This window comes from Simochromis diagramma, unplaced genomic scaffold, assembly GCF_900408965.1.
Source record: "Simochromis diagramma unplaced genomic scaffold, fSimDia1.1 OVJJ01000571.1, whole genome shotgun sequence".
Taxonomy (NCBI): Eukaryota; Metazoa; Chordata; class Actinopteri; order Cichliformes; family Cichlidae; genus Simochromis; species Simochromis diagramma.
Window position 1 is genome coordinate 270,575 of NW_024386885.1, and position 16,630 is coordinate 287,204.

General features: G+C 44.7%; 1 protein-coding gene across 1 annotated transcript in view; it reads left to right on the forward strand.

Moving 5' to 3' along the window:
- Nucleotides 1-16,423, forward strand: part of maml3 (mastermind-like transcriptional coactivator 3) — a 125,997-nt gene extending 109,574 nt beyond the window's left edge. Inside the window, exons 4-6 of the mRNA XM_040033355.1 lie at nt 9,641-9,886; nt 12,733-12,811; nt 14,185-16,423. Of these exons, the coding sequence (XP_039889289.1) occupies nt 9,641-9,886; nt 12,733-12,811; nt 14,185-14,588 (729 nt within the window). The 3' untranslated portion in view covers nt 14,589-16,423. The remainder of the gene's footprint in view (nt 1-9,640; nt 9,887-12,732; nt 12,812-14,184) is intronic.
- The last annotated feature ends 207 nt before the right edge of the window (nt 16,424-16,630 follow it).

Consider the following 16,630-nt stretch of genomic DNA (forward strand, 5'->3'; position numbering starts at 1 on the left):
TCTACAAGTGTGTGTGCCTGTGTGTGTTTGAGGGGGCCGGGCTGGGTTAGTGGGTTTATGTGTTGTTCTACATGTGAAAAATATGTGGCTAAGAAACTTTGATCTGTCCTTATTGCTCCGTGCATATTTGTATTTGGGGGGCAAATGTGTTTACATATTCGGTTTTATTTTTCCCTGTGGGAGCAAACCTTCATGTTTTAGGATGAAGACTTGTTTTTGGGCCAGTTTAAGCTTCCAGGAAATTCATGTAAAGCGATGTAATGCCCTCTGAAGCGATGGAAACGTGACTGTGTGTGTGTGTGATTCTTGAAGTGATGTCTTCTTTACCTTGGAAGCTGTGGGGATAGTTCAACACTGTAAGGTCTGCCTTCAGTGTTAGTGTGTATGTGTGATTATGTATATGCATGTGAATCACTCAGCAGGAGCTGCATAACATGCATAAAGCTTGCGTTTAACCATAAGATGAAGTGCTCCATCTTTTATTTTTAATCAAATACTTTCTTCACCAAGTTACTGACTTCATATCTTTGTGTTAAACACATATTTAAGAGCATAGCAAGCTGTCTGTTTGACGACAAGCTAAAGACGACCTTTATAGAAGATTTTATTGATGCAGAAATCGATGTACAGGTGTCAAAAAGTGCAGTTCCACTAATGGCCACACGAGGCTACATGCAAACACAGTCACTCCCTACAGATTCATGTGTTGACATGCCTAACTTTACAACAGAATTAAACGTGTTTATAGCCTGAAATCAAAAAACTGTTTAAGCTTCTGAAGCTAATTCGCTCCTTCAGAACAATTCAAGAGGTTTGGGAGGCTGGAACGTGGAATATTTGAAAAACTCGCATCGAATTAGAGCACAGAGGCCAAAGGAAATCTTTTCTCTGAACAAGCCACAGCAGCTTTGAGAATCAGCTGGAACCAGAGCTTTCTGCCTTGGTTGTGCTGTCAGTGCCTTTTGGAGCATTTTTAAAGGGTTCCTGAGAAATAGTTTGGCCTGTGGTACGGTACAGCCCTTCCAAGAGGTTTTTCTTTTAGTTGAATTCGATTCTAGTATTTTAATAGTTTACTGCTTAGCGCTAATTAGCAGAAATTCTTGTATACCGAGCATTAGCTGATACAGCAGCTTAGCATTCCCACCTGTTGTCCAAATATGGTGACTTCTGGCTCCAAAAAAAAATAAACACTGCAGTTATTAAAAACAGTGAGGTTTCAACATGCAGGGTCCAGAAACTATCGGGTCATGTCATGGTTGCTATGTCCAGTTTTATATGCAGTAATCATCCTCTGTCCAATTCTGTTTCCATCTTTATCTTTTCCTGTTGTTTATTAGTGTCATATGTGGCTTTCCTCACTCGGCATTGGATTCATTAGACTTAATTGCACTTAATTAGAGTTAATTACTCTTAATTATGTTTGAATTACATAAAAAGTAACAATGTTTTAGTACTGATGAATGGAAATTGATGATGGGTAATAAAAAGCCAAATGACAGTCAAGTTTAAGACAAAGAGTGGGAAAATGAAAACAGTGGATTATAGACTAAATAACATAATTATTGCTTTTATCCTCAAAAACAAACTCTGGCTTTCAAATTAAAGGAAAATTCTGTCTTCTGTCCCCATGTTTTCGCATATTGTGGGAATTTGGGGGTTGACAACACAAAGGAAATTGTGTGCTATAGCCTGTATGTGAGCATACGGTGTCTTCTGCCATCCATTTCACAGCTTTTGAAATATAATCCCTCATGCGTCTGTAGCTGCTGTCTACATCTCCATTCATTCAGGCTGAAACCTTTGAAAATAACAAACTCCACTCCAGCAAACAGGCACATTTGGCAGTCACATTGCCACCTCATTCTTCACGATGCAGTGCTTTTGATTTGCATATTTTGCCACACCTCTCATGCGTCACGGGAGGGGGTCACAGTTTAAGGTCAGCCAGCATGAATCCCAAGGACATTCAGGCATGGATGAGCCCTGGCTGCGAAGGCGCCTTCTGTGACCTTCAGCTGGCTACGGTAACCAGGGACACGGCTTGGATTTGCCCATAAACCTTCACCTGCTGCAGATCTTCTGCTCATCTGAATAGAGACTTGGGGAAAAAACCCGATACATTTCCTGCTCACTGTCTCAGTCTGATTGCAGCTGTAGCCTCTGTAACAGACTAATGAAGCATCTCCTTATCCACCCAACCCTCGCTTTGCATCTCCTCTCTCCTCTTCACACCCTCCCCCTCCTCCTCTTACACAAGCGGGTGACAGATGTGAGCCACTCTGGAGAGCATGCAGACACCCAGCGCTCGGCTGCCAGGCGCCGATGCTCTTATAGGTTGTGTGTGAGTGTGTGTGTGTTTCTTTTGCATAAACTTGTAGTAGTGCTGTAGTAATCTGTCCCTTTTTCTTTGCTTTTCCAGTGTGGGTGCATGTGTTTAGGTGTGTGTGTTATTTCAGTGTAGCAAGTGCAGCCTTTAATCTCACTGCTGTGTGGTTGCAGATGGGATTTTCATCTCAGCTGGATAGTGGATGTTCATGCCAACAGGGGTATTTCCAGTATTTTCTAAATGGTGTAGAATTGAGGGGGGGGCTAGTCCTGTTAGCTCATGAGCAAATTTCCTGCATTCGGAGGCATGGCTGCCGCTTAACAGTATGGCAGCAGATGTTTCAGTAATGAAGCTGAGAAAATGCAGAATTGTTACAACTGTCAATGTGTTTTATTCTACTCAGTGGTAGAAGTAGTTGTTTAGCTTAGCTTACTTTAGCTAAATAAAGGGTTTAGAGAATTACAGGAAGTGGACCAAGCCACTGCGGCGCATTTAAGGGGGAGTCCATTTTTGTCTAGGATGGACCGTCTCCTAGGCTAGGCGCTTCGCTCATGTCCTATCGGGAGGAGTCCCTGGGGCAGACCAGTGCTCACTGAGTGGAACAGATCTCTCGGTCAGCTTGGGAACACCTTGGTATCCCCCCCGGAAGAGGTCGCCAGGGTGAAGAAAGTCTGAGCTTCTCTGCTTAGACTCCTGCCCTCCTGTGAGCTGAACCTAGATAAGAGATAGAAAATGGATGGATCCCTTATCTTCTACTTATCCAAAGTCAGGTCATGGTTGTAGCAAGGCAAACAGGGTATTCCAGATGTCCTTTTTCACAGCAACACTTTGGGATCCCCGGGAAGAACTGCAAAGTGTTCCAGGCCAGATGAAATATATAATCTGTCCCGCAGGTTCTGGGTCTTCCCTTCCCCTCCAAGTTGTATGTACCCAGAAACTCCACAGAGACCCATCCAGGCAACACTCTGATCAAATGCCTGAACCACCTCACCTGTCTCCCAGGAAGGAAACTCTATCCTGAGCCCTTCCAGCTCTCAGAGCTTTTCACCTTATCACTAAAGCCTCAGTTATACTTTTCATGTCCACTCGGGTCCAAGTGGGGTAAATTTCATGAACAGTGAACATGAGGGTCCATGCGGATGTCCACCTGCTTGCCTGTTTCAATGATTGCGCAAACTCTTCTGTAGAGAATTTATAGTACAATGCACCGACTAGGCATGCGCCCCAGGCAGTTGACTTTAAAGAAATATAACAGGAATAACTACTTAGCCATTGGATCTCCAGCCATCCGTGTCCGTAACAGAGTATGATCAAGGCCTAAGGCTGAGCCCAGCCACCCTGTGGAGAAAACCCATTTTAGCTGCTTGTATGCCCAACCTTATTTTTGCGGGCATATCTCACATTTCATGACCACAGGCCAGGGTTGGAGGGTTGATCAGCTGATAAATTGAAAGCTTTGCCTGCCTTCCTTCAGCTTCTGCTGTCACAGTGTCCAATTTTCCCCAATGTGGGGGGTCGTTGCTCAAGATAATGCAGTACACATCGATTACTTTTAGAAAATATCATGCTTAACATTACTTAAGTACTCTGTCAAGAAGGTAATTTTTCACTACTGCTTCTGTAACATGGCCTGAAATACGCTGTCACATTATCATACCAGTGAACAATACAAACATGTTAGCACACCAATGCAAATCCCAGTCCTAATGATGACACGCAAAGCCGACAGCAAAGTCGGTAAAAAAATCAAATAAAAAGCCCAAGAGGTTACCTGTTTTGTTACCTTTTGGAGATGATTCAATTCAAGTTTATTTAAATAGCGCCAAATCACAACAACAGTCGCCTCAAGGCGCTTTATATTGTAAGGTAGACCCTGCAGGCTCTGGCTGCTTGGCTGGAGTCTGCATGCGCTCAGCGTTAAAGTCATTTTGAATTCTTTATCAGCTTTTATGCAGATGCTCACAAAGAGTTGGTTTTGTGTTAGCAGCAGTGATCTTTAGACAGGATACAGTTTGCTATTGTGTTCTTTCCCTTTTCGTGCAATTACAGTTAAGCTACTGTTCATATCTAAATTCCTTAAAAACTGTTGACTGTGACGCCATTTCCCTCCAACCTGCACACAAACTGAAGTCGGATGATTGCAGCACGAGGAAAGAAAATTGCATGTTTGGAGGGGTTTTGTATCTACTTGTCTTGTAGGTGACTGAGGAGCCATAATTGCATCAGATTATTGAATTTAGGGCAGAAATATCTTACATTACTGCCATATAGAAAAATGTAATGTGATTACCGTAATGTGTTACACACAGTGCTGACTTTTTGTTAAGGGTCAAGTAACTAATGGTAATAGAAAATTAAAAAAAAAAAATCAACTTTTTTTATTTTACTGTAATCATCAGGTCACATGGCAGCAACTGAGTGAATTAGACATGGACAAGATGAAAAGTTGGGGGTGAAAAGGTGATTTAAGTGACATGCATGGTTGTTGGTTGTACTTCAGACTGCTGATCTACTGGGATTTTCCTGCATATCTAGCATTAGGGTTAATAGAGAATGGTAAAACTAAGAAAAAAAAACAATCAGCTGCAGTTCTCTGGGTGAAAATGACTTGTTGATGTCCGAGGTCAGACTTTTTGATAGAAAGACAACAGTAACTCCACTCTTTACAACAAAGGTATGCAGGAGAGCATCCATCAAACCTTGAAGGAGATGGGCTACGGCAGCAGAACACTACACCAGGTGCCAATAACAGGAAACTTTGGCTAAAAGATTTGGACAGTAGAAGATTGGGCTCATTAGTACCAAGTGATCATCATTTAAACAGCCAAGGTCTCTCTGGGATGATTTTTGCTGACCCATCTTCTGATGGCTGCTTCCAGCGGGGAAAAAACAGGCCATGTCACAAAGTTCAGAACATCTCAAACAGCTTTCTTGAACACTCATTGTTCTGTCTACCTCGTCTCACACACAACCAGTTGGGAAAGATGGCCGCCCCCCTGAGCCTGGTTCTCCCGAAGCTTTCTTCCTTTCAAAAGGGAGTTTTTCCTCCACACTATCGCCAAGTGCTTGTTCAATAGGGAATCATCTGATTGTTGGGTTTTTCTCTCTGTTATTGTAAGGTCAATAAGGGACTGCTGTTTATGAATTGGCGCTATATAAATAAAACTGAATTGAATCGAACTAAATTTTACTCGATGCCCTCCACAGTTACCAGATCTCAATCCAATAGAGCACCTATGGGATGTCGTGGAACGGGAGGTTTGCATCATGGATGCACGGAAGACAAATCTACAGCAACAGAGACCAAAATCTCTGAGGAATATTTCTGGCAACTTGTTGAATCGAAGTCTCAAACAGTTAAGGCAGTTCTGAAGCTAAATAGGGGTCCGACCCAGTACAGCTTTACCGAATGAAGTAGCCCAAAGTGTATTTACCTAAACTAATTAATGCATTATTATCTCTTATAAGTAAAGAGACAAATAAACAATGAAGTGACTAAACCAATGTGAACAGATGCCACTGATATATGGTGTACTCACTCTGTGCACAGAAAATCATGACCCTGAAATAGAGCACCAGACTGCAGTGACTCAATCAGACCCGAACAAACTGGGTGCCAGTCCCTGCATACCAATGCATTCACATAAACACAAATACAGTTAATGCAGCAGACGCATATTTCAGTCTCTCTTATACACGCACACACACACACACACATGCACACACACATATTTCCGCTCACTTCATGTGTAATGTAATCACCTAGGCTCTCCATGCCTGCTAACCCAATAAAGCTGACAGTCTCCAACACACACAGTTACATACACACAAACAAACACACACATGCTCCAGAATACATTCAACTCTCTCTTGGTTTCTTCTCCTTTCCGCCTCAGTTTTTCTGCCACTAACCGTCCGACTTACAGGAACTGTTTCAGTTACAAACTTCAGCCTCTGACTGAGCTCTTATTCGTTAGCAGCTAAGCTTCAAGTCACTTTATCCACTGACCCATTTCTGCTGAACAGCTCAGAGTTTGGGGCTGACTCGAGCCGGTCCGAGGTGCCAAAACGAAGCGTCTGGGGGAGAGAGAGTTGGATCGACGGGGCTGACAGAGAAAACAGACACAGAGCGTGCTCTTTCTTACATTATTAACAACGCTCACACGAGAGGACAAAGAGAGTGGAAGATTGGTCGAACATATTAATGCTGCACGGGAGACTCGTTTGTACCCGTGTGTACTGTCTGCTGTTTGTTCGGGTCTGCCCGGTTGTTGCGGAGGGTGACCAGGCGCGGCGGCCATAACCGCTCCTCCGAGCGCCATCTGCTCCACGCTGCAGCAACTGTTGCCAGGGTACCTGCTCTCCTCTCCTCCCCTCCAGCCCACCTTTTACTCCTCCTCCTCTTTTGGCTCATCACCTCCATCGCATCCTCTCGATTTTTCTCCCCAAACAAGATCTACGCTCAAATCCTCCTCCTGTGGTTGTCCTTCTGCTCTCATGCCTCGTTTCTCTCCACACACATGCTCTTTTCTCTTCCCTCCAATTAATTTAATTTGCCTTTTCATTCTGAAGAGGATACCTGCTTTTGATTTAATGAGCTTTATTGGCGTGAGATTTAATTCTTTGTATATTAGCGACGCTCCAGTGAAGTATTAACAGCGCTGAAATAGTACTAATTCTAATTCATTTACTGTGTTTCCATTATTTTACTCTTCGTGTCTGTCTTCTCCGTGTGTCTTTATTTAACTAGAAGATGTGTCGGAGCTGTGCTTTCTTTAGGAAGATGCCACTGTGCTGCTTTTTCACCACCTCCAGGAAAATCTTTAAGACTTTTTCCTCTCCTCTTTCCTCTCTAACCCGTCTTTCTTCCGTTTTTTCACTCCTTTGCAGTTGTGTGGACATGACTCAGGGCCCCTTCTCTTCAGAGAAGAGATGGAACCAAAGAAAGAGTCGAGAAAAGAGGACTTTGATGGGGCGGGGGGTGTTTAGAGAGAAGGAAAGAAAAGCGGTAGAGTGAGAGAGGGAGAGATCGTAGATCAGAGCCGTCATGATTGAGCCATCTGCTGAGAGGAGGCCAGTGAGACCCGCACACACACGCCTGTGCTTAAAGATCACCACTGCCACCCGTTGGTCATTTCCAAACACTACAGCTCGCCGTCTCTTCCCCGCTCTCATGCATCGTCTAACTGCTGCGCTGCCATCCGGGCACAAACATGCCATCCGAAGATGAGACACGTAGCTCTGAACATCGATCAGTCTGGTCTGGCTGTCTGGTGAGCCAGTCCTAAGCAGCCGATTCTGTTTGCTCCACAGGGCTTTTTGTGCTCTAATATATGAGGTTTATCTACACGTAACTCCTTTCTAAGAAGAGCCGAGCCTCAATGCGGATTATGAGGCTTTGGCTCTTTCAAAACATATTGAGTATACTGGTGTGTTACTGACGCGAGCCAGCGCTGTGATTTGGTGCTGTAATCCCGCGTTCGCTGTTTCATTCTTGCCCTGCAGTTAAATGTGATTTGTTGTACACTCTTTGTTCCTGTGTGCTGGTGCATTTTTATGCGAGCAAACACTCTTTACTGGCCTGAATCATTCTTTCCTTTCCTCTCAGTCCTCCCCCTTTCTATTGCTGGCAGGCCTAAACAATGTCCACTCTCGTTCAGCTGTCTAACCTTTAATAGATCCATAAACACTCCACTCCCATTGGCCAGAGCAGGCCATTTCATCCTATTAGAGATTAGCATACGCCTGAGTGGAGGAGGAAGTGCTCTTTATATGCTAATGAGGAGATAATGTATGCAGCACAGCGAGGACAAGCCGGTGCCCCCGTTGGGAGGACTCAGGGTGGCCCAGCGTGCTGAATCTTGAGGCAGTCTTGTCTTTATCTTGTTTTTCACTGTCATTCACAGACAGCTGGACTGTGTCTTTGTGAGTTAAAATACATCACAAGGCTCGACTGCAGCGTTATGCCAAAAAAGGACCATGCAAAGCCGGCAGTCTAAATGCCTCCATCTCTGATAGTGTATAAAATATGCCTTCCTTATGTATCTGATCTTATTGTGTGGCATTCACTTGTGATAAAGAGCGATAACAATGACTCGTTGGAGAGGAGATTTTCAGAGTCTGAAATGGTTTTGTTAGATGCCGAGAAGCTCCTTTTTGTTTGGTTTTACGCCTTTAACCGAGCATACATGATTAAAAATGGCTTCAGTGGAATATTTAAACATCTTGGAAAATACATATACTTTGCTTTCTTGCAAAGAGAGTGTTAGCGCTGAGAGTTTTGACCTGTATGGTTTACAATTACACCTTCGCGTGTATTCTTTTGACTCACTTGGCATTGCTAAAGAGAAATTCTTAACAGAAAAACTGTAAGAGTTTGTTTACCATGTGGCTAAATGCTACCTAGCTATACAGCATGTAGTGATTCACTGGTGACCTCGTGGAAGTTCTTTCTTTGCCTTCCCGTCATCGAGTTTCGTGTAATTTCTCCTGATATACTGACAGACAAATAGACAACATACATACAACCTGGTTAGGAATAATATTATTGCAGCTGTAGCTTTATAGAGCTTTAGGGGGCGATCGTGGCTCAAGAGTTGGGCGTTCGCCTTGTAATCGGAAGGTTGCCGGCTCGAGCCCCGGCTTGGACAGTCTCGGTCGTTGTGTCCTTGGGCAAGACACTTCACCCGTTGCCTACTGGTGGTGGTCAGAGGGCCCGGTGGCGCCAGTGTCCGGCAGCCTCGCCTCTGTCAGTGCGCCCCAGGGTGGCTGTGGCTACAATGTAGCTGCCATCACCAATGGGTGGATGACTGGATATGTAAAGCGCTATATAAATACAGGCCATTTATAGATGCTAGTTGGCTGATTTTTTTTTAGCTTTTCACACAGAAGGTGGAGCTACAGCCTACTGTTTCCTGTCTTTATTCTATAGACTGTATATAAAAAGTTGCCATAGCTTCTGGATATGAGAAGGTTTATGATGCAGAACCATCATCAACCTGCATTCTTTCTAATGGTCAGCAGGGGTCAAGTCCTCTGACTACCCACTTTACTCTGTGACCTCATTAAATTCATTGTATTTTGTTAATTGTTGTCATTATTAAACTCAAGAAGGGTGACAGAGAAGGGCCTGCTTTAGGGAGGAGCCAACTGATGACATCATAGTGGCTACCTTCACCTCTTATATACAGTCCATGCTTTATCCTAGGCTAAGCCATCTGGCTGCTAGCGTCATATTTAAATGACAGCTGTGCAAGTGTGCTGTGATGTCTTATTAGCGATAGCCCACCTGACCTGCTGCCTTCTTCTTTCTAGGAGCAAGGTGTGGTGGGGATGTCACGACCACCTGGCGCCATACCACCTCCTCACCCCGCTGGCGGCGTTGCCTCTGGGGTGGGCCCCAACCAGGGATCAGGTCCGCCTCCGGTCTACCGGCAGGACGTGATGAAGCAGATGATGGTGATGGAGCAGGAGAAGAGGGCGCAGATGCACATGATGGAGCAGCAGAAACAGCAGCTCTTAAGAGAGCAGAGACAGCAGCAGCAACTCTTGGCTGAACAGGTGAGTTTATGTTCATGTCATTCAGTGGGGTGATGATTAAACAGGAAGGAAGGCCTCTGTGACTCATCTGTCACCCATTAAATTATAATTTGTGCGTGTGCGTGTGTGTGTTTGCCTTGTTTGTTCATACATCCATGTAGATTTGTCAGCATCTTCAGCTCAAACAAGAGCAGCTCATCCTCTCTTCTTCCTTACTGTTGTCTGGTTGCATGTATAATTACCCTCAACCAGCCCCCTCTTCACTACTTCCTTTTCATCTCTTCAGTGTGTGTCTGTGTGTGTGTAGATGTGTTTTTGTCACATGCCGCCTGCTGTGATAATATGGTGTTTTCTTTTTATTTCTCTCTCTGTGAGGGAATCAAGTGTTAAAAGAGTTCTGAACTCTGAAGTCACCACCCACTACGAAGGGTTTTAATTGGATCTGCAAAAACATACACAGACACGCAAATATGGGTGCCCAAAAGGAACGCCATCCTGCTGGGATTTAGTGCATGTTGTTAACTGAGTATAAAATGAGCAACCTGTCCATGCATACATTCAGGACCCGCTTTAAAACGTGCAGACTGCTTATTAATGACCAGACCTTTCAGGTTTCTCTTTATACCTGCAGAACAAACTGTGGCTACGCCATTATACTAATCAGTTATGATGCTGTTAATGCAAACGAGCGTCACACAGGTTATGTACGCAAATCTAATCCCGTCAGCACACATCTTCCTCTCTTCTTCTATACCAAAACATCTGTTTTAGTACAGTTATACCCAACATCTGCCTAAACTCAACAGTAAAAACATCTGCCTAAATTCAATTACACCAACATCTGTCGTAACTCAGCTGTATCAGCATCTGTCAGAACCTGTCTTGACTTAGCTGTGCCAACATCTGCCTGAACTGGCTGTACCAACATCTATTTTAACTCCACTGTATCAGGTGGCCAACATATAACAAACTCTAGCAACATCTGTCTTAACTTCATTATACCAGCATCTGTGTTAATGCAATTATATCATCCATCTTAACTCAATTGTACCAGTGCCTGTCTTAACTCAGCTGTACCAACATCTGGCTAAACTCAGCTGTAACAACATCTGGCTAAACTCAGCTGTAACAACATCTGTGTTAATGCAATTATACCATCTATCTTAACTCAGATATATATACATATATATATATATATATATATATATATATATATATATATATATATATATATATATATATATCTGTCTGAACTCAACTGTTCTGATATCTTCTTCTGCTGTGCCCAATGCTGTTTACCCAACACATCTTCCCAAAGCACCAAATCACAAAAGCAGTTGCCTTAAGAGGCTTTATGTTGTAAGGTAAAGACCCTACAATAATGGGGCGAAAACCCCAACAATCAAAGGACCTTTGAGCAAGCACTTGGCAACAGTGGGAAGGAAAAACTTCCTTTTAACAGGAAGAAACCTAGGATCAGGGAGGGGCGGCCTCTCTCAGGGAGGGGCGGCCTCTCCTGAGCCTGGGTGACTTTGTTTAGGATGAGGGGAGGAAGAGAGGACAAAGACACGCTGTGGAAGAGAACCAGAGATTAATATTAACTAATGATGAAATGCAGAGTAGGGCTGGAGCTTAAACAGATTATTTTGGTAGTTGACTAATCTGCCAATTTTCTTTGATTAGTCGATTAGTCAATGATTACTTGTCTCTTATCTCCGCTTCCTGTGGGCAAACTTCCTGTTCTAGGCTCCAGTGACTCACCTGCTTAAGTCTGCCCACCTGTGATTAGCACCCTGTTGTCTCGTCCCACAGCAAATGAAAATAATGACCTAGGAAACACATGAATTTGAAAATAATCAAATGTATTTTTAACATTACATTAAAAATAAAATAAATAAAAATATTGGGTAAAACAAGTTAAAATGCTAGTATTTAAACAAAAAAATAACGTGCAAATAGGAAACAAAAAATGGCTTCTGCCCATAAGTTTAAATAAAGCTTCAAATTAAATCAGAAAGATTTTGTGCCCCGATATTGCAGTATAACAGAGAGTGGGTTCAGGGTCACCTGATCTGGACCTAACTATATGTTTTATCAAAAAAGAAAGTTTTAAGCCTAATCTTGAAAGTACAGAGGGTGTCTGTCTCAAATCCAAACTGGGAGCTGGTTCCACAGAGAGGGGGCCTGAAAGCTGAAGGCTCTGCCTCCCATTCTGCTTTTAAATACTCGAGGAATGCTGCAGTCTCAGAGCGAAGTGCCTTGTTAGGGGGATATAGTAATATGAACTCTTTAAGATAAGATGGAGCCTGATTATTCGAGACCTTGTATGTGAGGTCGCCGCTGTTCCCGGCATCTATAGAACTTCATCAAACTTTAACTGTATCAGTATTGTGGAATATCGGTGCCTGATCTTGACAGTATGAACAACTGTCTCAAGTCTCACTGCCTCACTGTACCGGAACCCTTATTGTACCTGGACTTAACTAACATCTACTGTAACAAGCATCTGTCTGTTCTCAGCTACATCTGTCTCTACCTTAAAATCTCCTTCATCAAACATTTGTGTACCTACATCTTTATATTATTTACTTTTGGCTGTTATTGGCTCTTTAAGGGCAGGCATGGGTCCAGCTCAAGTGGCCATTAGAGGAAGTGCAGCTTTTAGCACTTTACCACATTGGCTTCAATCCGGCTATAGAGGAGCAAAAGAAAGGTTCTTCTGCTAAACTATTCGTACTGTCAACTGTGATTCTGTTCTTCTGTGTATCTCACGCCCTAATGATACAAAATTCATGAAATAGGTATGAGCAGCTGTAACACGCTTTCAGCATACTTGCTTAACAACTTCCATCTGTCTGTGTCTGCAGCTCCAGCAGCAGCAACATCTCCCCAGACAAATCGGCCAGGGCCAGAGGAATCCATATCCCCAAGTCAATCAGTACCAAGGTGAGACACATGAGCACGTGCGTTCATGTCACCTGTGCAGCAATGCACACACGGCATGCGCCTGCGCAAGAATGGCTGCACCCCACAAGATTTTCTCACACATTATTATTTATTGGAAAATTAGAAAATGGATTTAGCACCCAGATGGTTATGTGTGTGTGTGTGTGTGGGGGATGGCTACAATTACACACGCATGTTTTGTCAGCAACAAGTATGGTATACATGGTGGCGCTCCAAGACATTTAGGGACGTAACAGATTTTGCAGTTCATTCGGTGCCACGTTCACAGACAGATATGTATGCAAACAACAGCACTGACCAAACATCACCCTGAAACCAAGCCTCGTCCTTTCTGTCTGTCTCTGTCAGATACATCAGTTGGCGCTCAGATGCTCTCCAGCCTCTCTCTCTCTCCTCCTCTCTCCGGGAAAAAAAATACAAAATAAAAAAATAAAAAATTCTGCTCTGCCTGTTACCACGGCAACTTGTCTGTCCTGGATCCCCCAGAGTTCCGGTGAAGTCGGAGAGATGGATGAGAGCAGGGGAAGTGGGAGAGAATGGGAGGAGGAGTGAGAGCGGGGTGGCTGGCAAGTAGAGGAAAAGGTAGATGGTTCGGTGGGTAGAAGGAGAGGTTGAACGGAGAGATGAGATGATGGAGAGACAAAGAAAATACAGAGGAAGCGACAGAGAGAGGAGGAGAATGAGGAAGAGAGTCAGGCTGAAAAACCATTTATAGCCATCAGTGTCTGCAAATGAAAGAGATAATATGGAGAGGAAGAGGAAGCTCCGGTGTGAAACTCCGGCCTACAGATATACACATTAACTCAGCTGTCCTGCAGTGTATCTGTGATTGTGCTCATATCACCTACAAATCTCACAGTCGATATATTTGTGATCTGTGAAGTATATAGACAGTTACCTGCAACTCTACTCACTTCCTACTTACTGGAGTGAGTGATCCTCTTCATTCTCGCTCCTCTGTTACATTTTCAGCCTGAGCTGTGAGGTGGGGGATTAGTGGAATGATGTCAGAAGTGGGTTTATTATAGGATTTAAAGCCATTTCCACGCTAGCAGACCTCCTCAGCTCAGCTGCTTCTGAGCATCTAATAGCAAAAAGTAGAGGAGTGAGATGCTTCAGTGTGTTTAGTTTTATTTTGGTGGGGTAGGATTTGGGCCAAATTGGATGGGAAGCATTCGTTTCCAGAGTAAAGGGGCTGTCCTGCAACATAAATCTTTGCCTCAGCAATGACTTATTAGAGCCGTCTTATGGCCTTTGGTTCATTTAAGTGGCTCTACTGTGTAAGCTCTCAGATTTTCCCCTACAACTATTTCCTCATCTGTTTGCTAACTCCTCTTATTTTCCACTCCTAGGTACCCCTCAGGCTCTCCAGAACATTCGGGCTACCCGCCTCCTGCAGCAGCCGCAAACTCAGCAGCAGATGGTCCAGATGAGTTCTGTTCAGGCCCAGGGTGGTTCTGTGGGGCCCCAAACTGACATGGGACTACCCTACAGCAACCAGGGATCCAACCAGGGTTCCCTGTATGGGCTCAACCCCTCCATGAGCCAAATGATCCACCAGCAGCAGCACCAGAGCCAAAGCGTCCAAGCCTCCATGGGTCTTCCGCCACAGCACAACCCCTACCGGAGGGCCACCCCGGCAGGCAGGTGCGGGTCCTGGAGTCGGAGGTATGCCTGGAGGACCCGGAGGTGGTGGAGCTGGAGGTTATGGAGGGCAAGGGATGTTAATGAACTCCATGACCCAACAACCTCTTAAAGGACCTCCTAATGCCAAAGCTCAAACACAGAGACTGCAGAGCATGCTGGGAGGAGGCGGTGGGGGAATGGCAGCAAGTGGCTGGCCGCAGCAGCAAGGACAGAGTCTGCAGGCCATGGGGGGTGGAGTTGGAAGGACTACAGGAGGAGGGGGAGGAGATATGGTGGGGTTCAGCTCTGCCCAGGGTTATGGGATGCAGCCGGGTCAACCCCCACGCATGGCTAAACAACACTTTCAGGGCCCAGGACAAGGGATGGGCCAGGGGATGGACCCCAGGTTGGGCAACCCAGCTGCGGGTATGGCTGGCCCAATGATGGGCCCTCACATGGGTGGTCAACCAAGGACCAACCAACCCCGCCCTATGGTTATGAACCAGGGAATGAACCAGGGGGTGATGGGCCAGGGAATAACTGGGATGGGGGGTTTCGTGCCAGGCCCTGGGGGGCCAGGATTAGGGGCAAGTGGAGGTGGAGGAGGTGGATCTTACGGACCAGGGGCGGTCGGGGTTGGAGGTCAGCCGCAGGGCTACCAGAGGACAGCCAATCAGGACATGTCATCCTATGGATACGGGGGCGGGCCCTCAGGCGGAGGAGCCTTCGGATTGGGCGACGGCTCGGGGGCAGAGCTGGACTCAAGTGACGGTTGGATGGAGGAGTTTTTCTCGAGCTAATAGCCAACGGGGAAAGTTGTTACTGGATGAAATAAAAACGTTTAAAGTTGGACAAATTTTAAAATCTGAGAAAGTAAAACAAAAACGATAACATGACGTGGACTGGCATGTTTTTGTTTTGTAAAACATGAGCAAGATTATAAATGAGTTCCTGTGTTACGTTTTGTGCGTATGTATGTGTGTGTGTGTGTGTGATGGAGAGAGCTATCATTTTGTCTTGTGCATATTAATGAAAAACCAATATAGAGATTAAGAAGTGTGTTTCCTAATTTTCCCTTTTTTCTCTATGGAATAAATTTTCTTCAGTGTTTGAAAGCGAGGCCCATTCACGCAGCAGCGCTTTGAGCCCGAGCTTCAGCAGGAGCTGATTGGAAACTGTAGACTGATGAAGGGGAAGCAAGACTTGTTCTCAAGACAGCAATTTATTTGTGTTTGTGTGTTTGTGCCACCCTGATCAGCGCTTCAGATCTCTCAACTACGCGAGGAGCTGAAGGGAGTAGAAAGCACTCTCAACGCTCCCATTCCTCCTCTTAGATTTGAGCCCCCCCTCGTACAGACACACAAACACACGCACTCACAAATCTGATTCCCTCACGCTCCTTCACTCTGTTCCTTTCACTTGATTTCCCTCTCATCCTCCATTCCTCTCTCCTCCCGTCTTTCCCACCCTCTCTCCAGAGACTCGTTCCTCGCTCTCAACGCTCCTTTCTCTGTTTAAACTGTGCACATCACAACAGAACAAATGATGCTCCTCTATTGTGCCACGCAGGCTCGCTCTGCCCTCTAGTGCTTTTGCTAGGCAACCGACCTGAGTGGCATTTTTATTTAATTTTTTTAAAGGGGGGTTGTGGTTCATTTCCTGTGTTGTGTCGCTGTGGTTGCACATGTAGACAAAGACAAAGGCAGTAAAAAGCTGAGAAAAGGAGGAGAGATTAGGCAGCTAAAGCAAGCACACGTAGACAACAACAAACAGACAAACAAGCGTCAGCCCGGGAGGATGTGCAGATGTGTGAGAGGCAGCAAACAGAACTAATATTAGGCTACACATTAAACCTTCTGTCTGCGTGACACAAACCACATCACATGCATCAGGCAGACAGAAACAATCGCTGGGCACTGAATGTATTCAAGCACCACAAGTGACTTCTTCTTCTTAAAGAGACGAGAAAAAAGAGCTCATTGAAAAGCCGCCCGCGGTGTTTTATTTTGTTGCTGTGTTTTTCTTTTACAGTGAATCTGGTAGTTTGTCAATTACACACGGAAAAGAAAGTTTAAATTAGTTTTTGCTGAGCTTTGTTTCTTAGTTCGTCATCTTTTGAAAATCTGTTTGGTAAAAAAATCTGTGGCTCAGCTTGTCGTCACTCACCGTAGC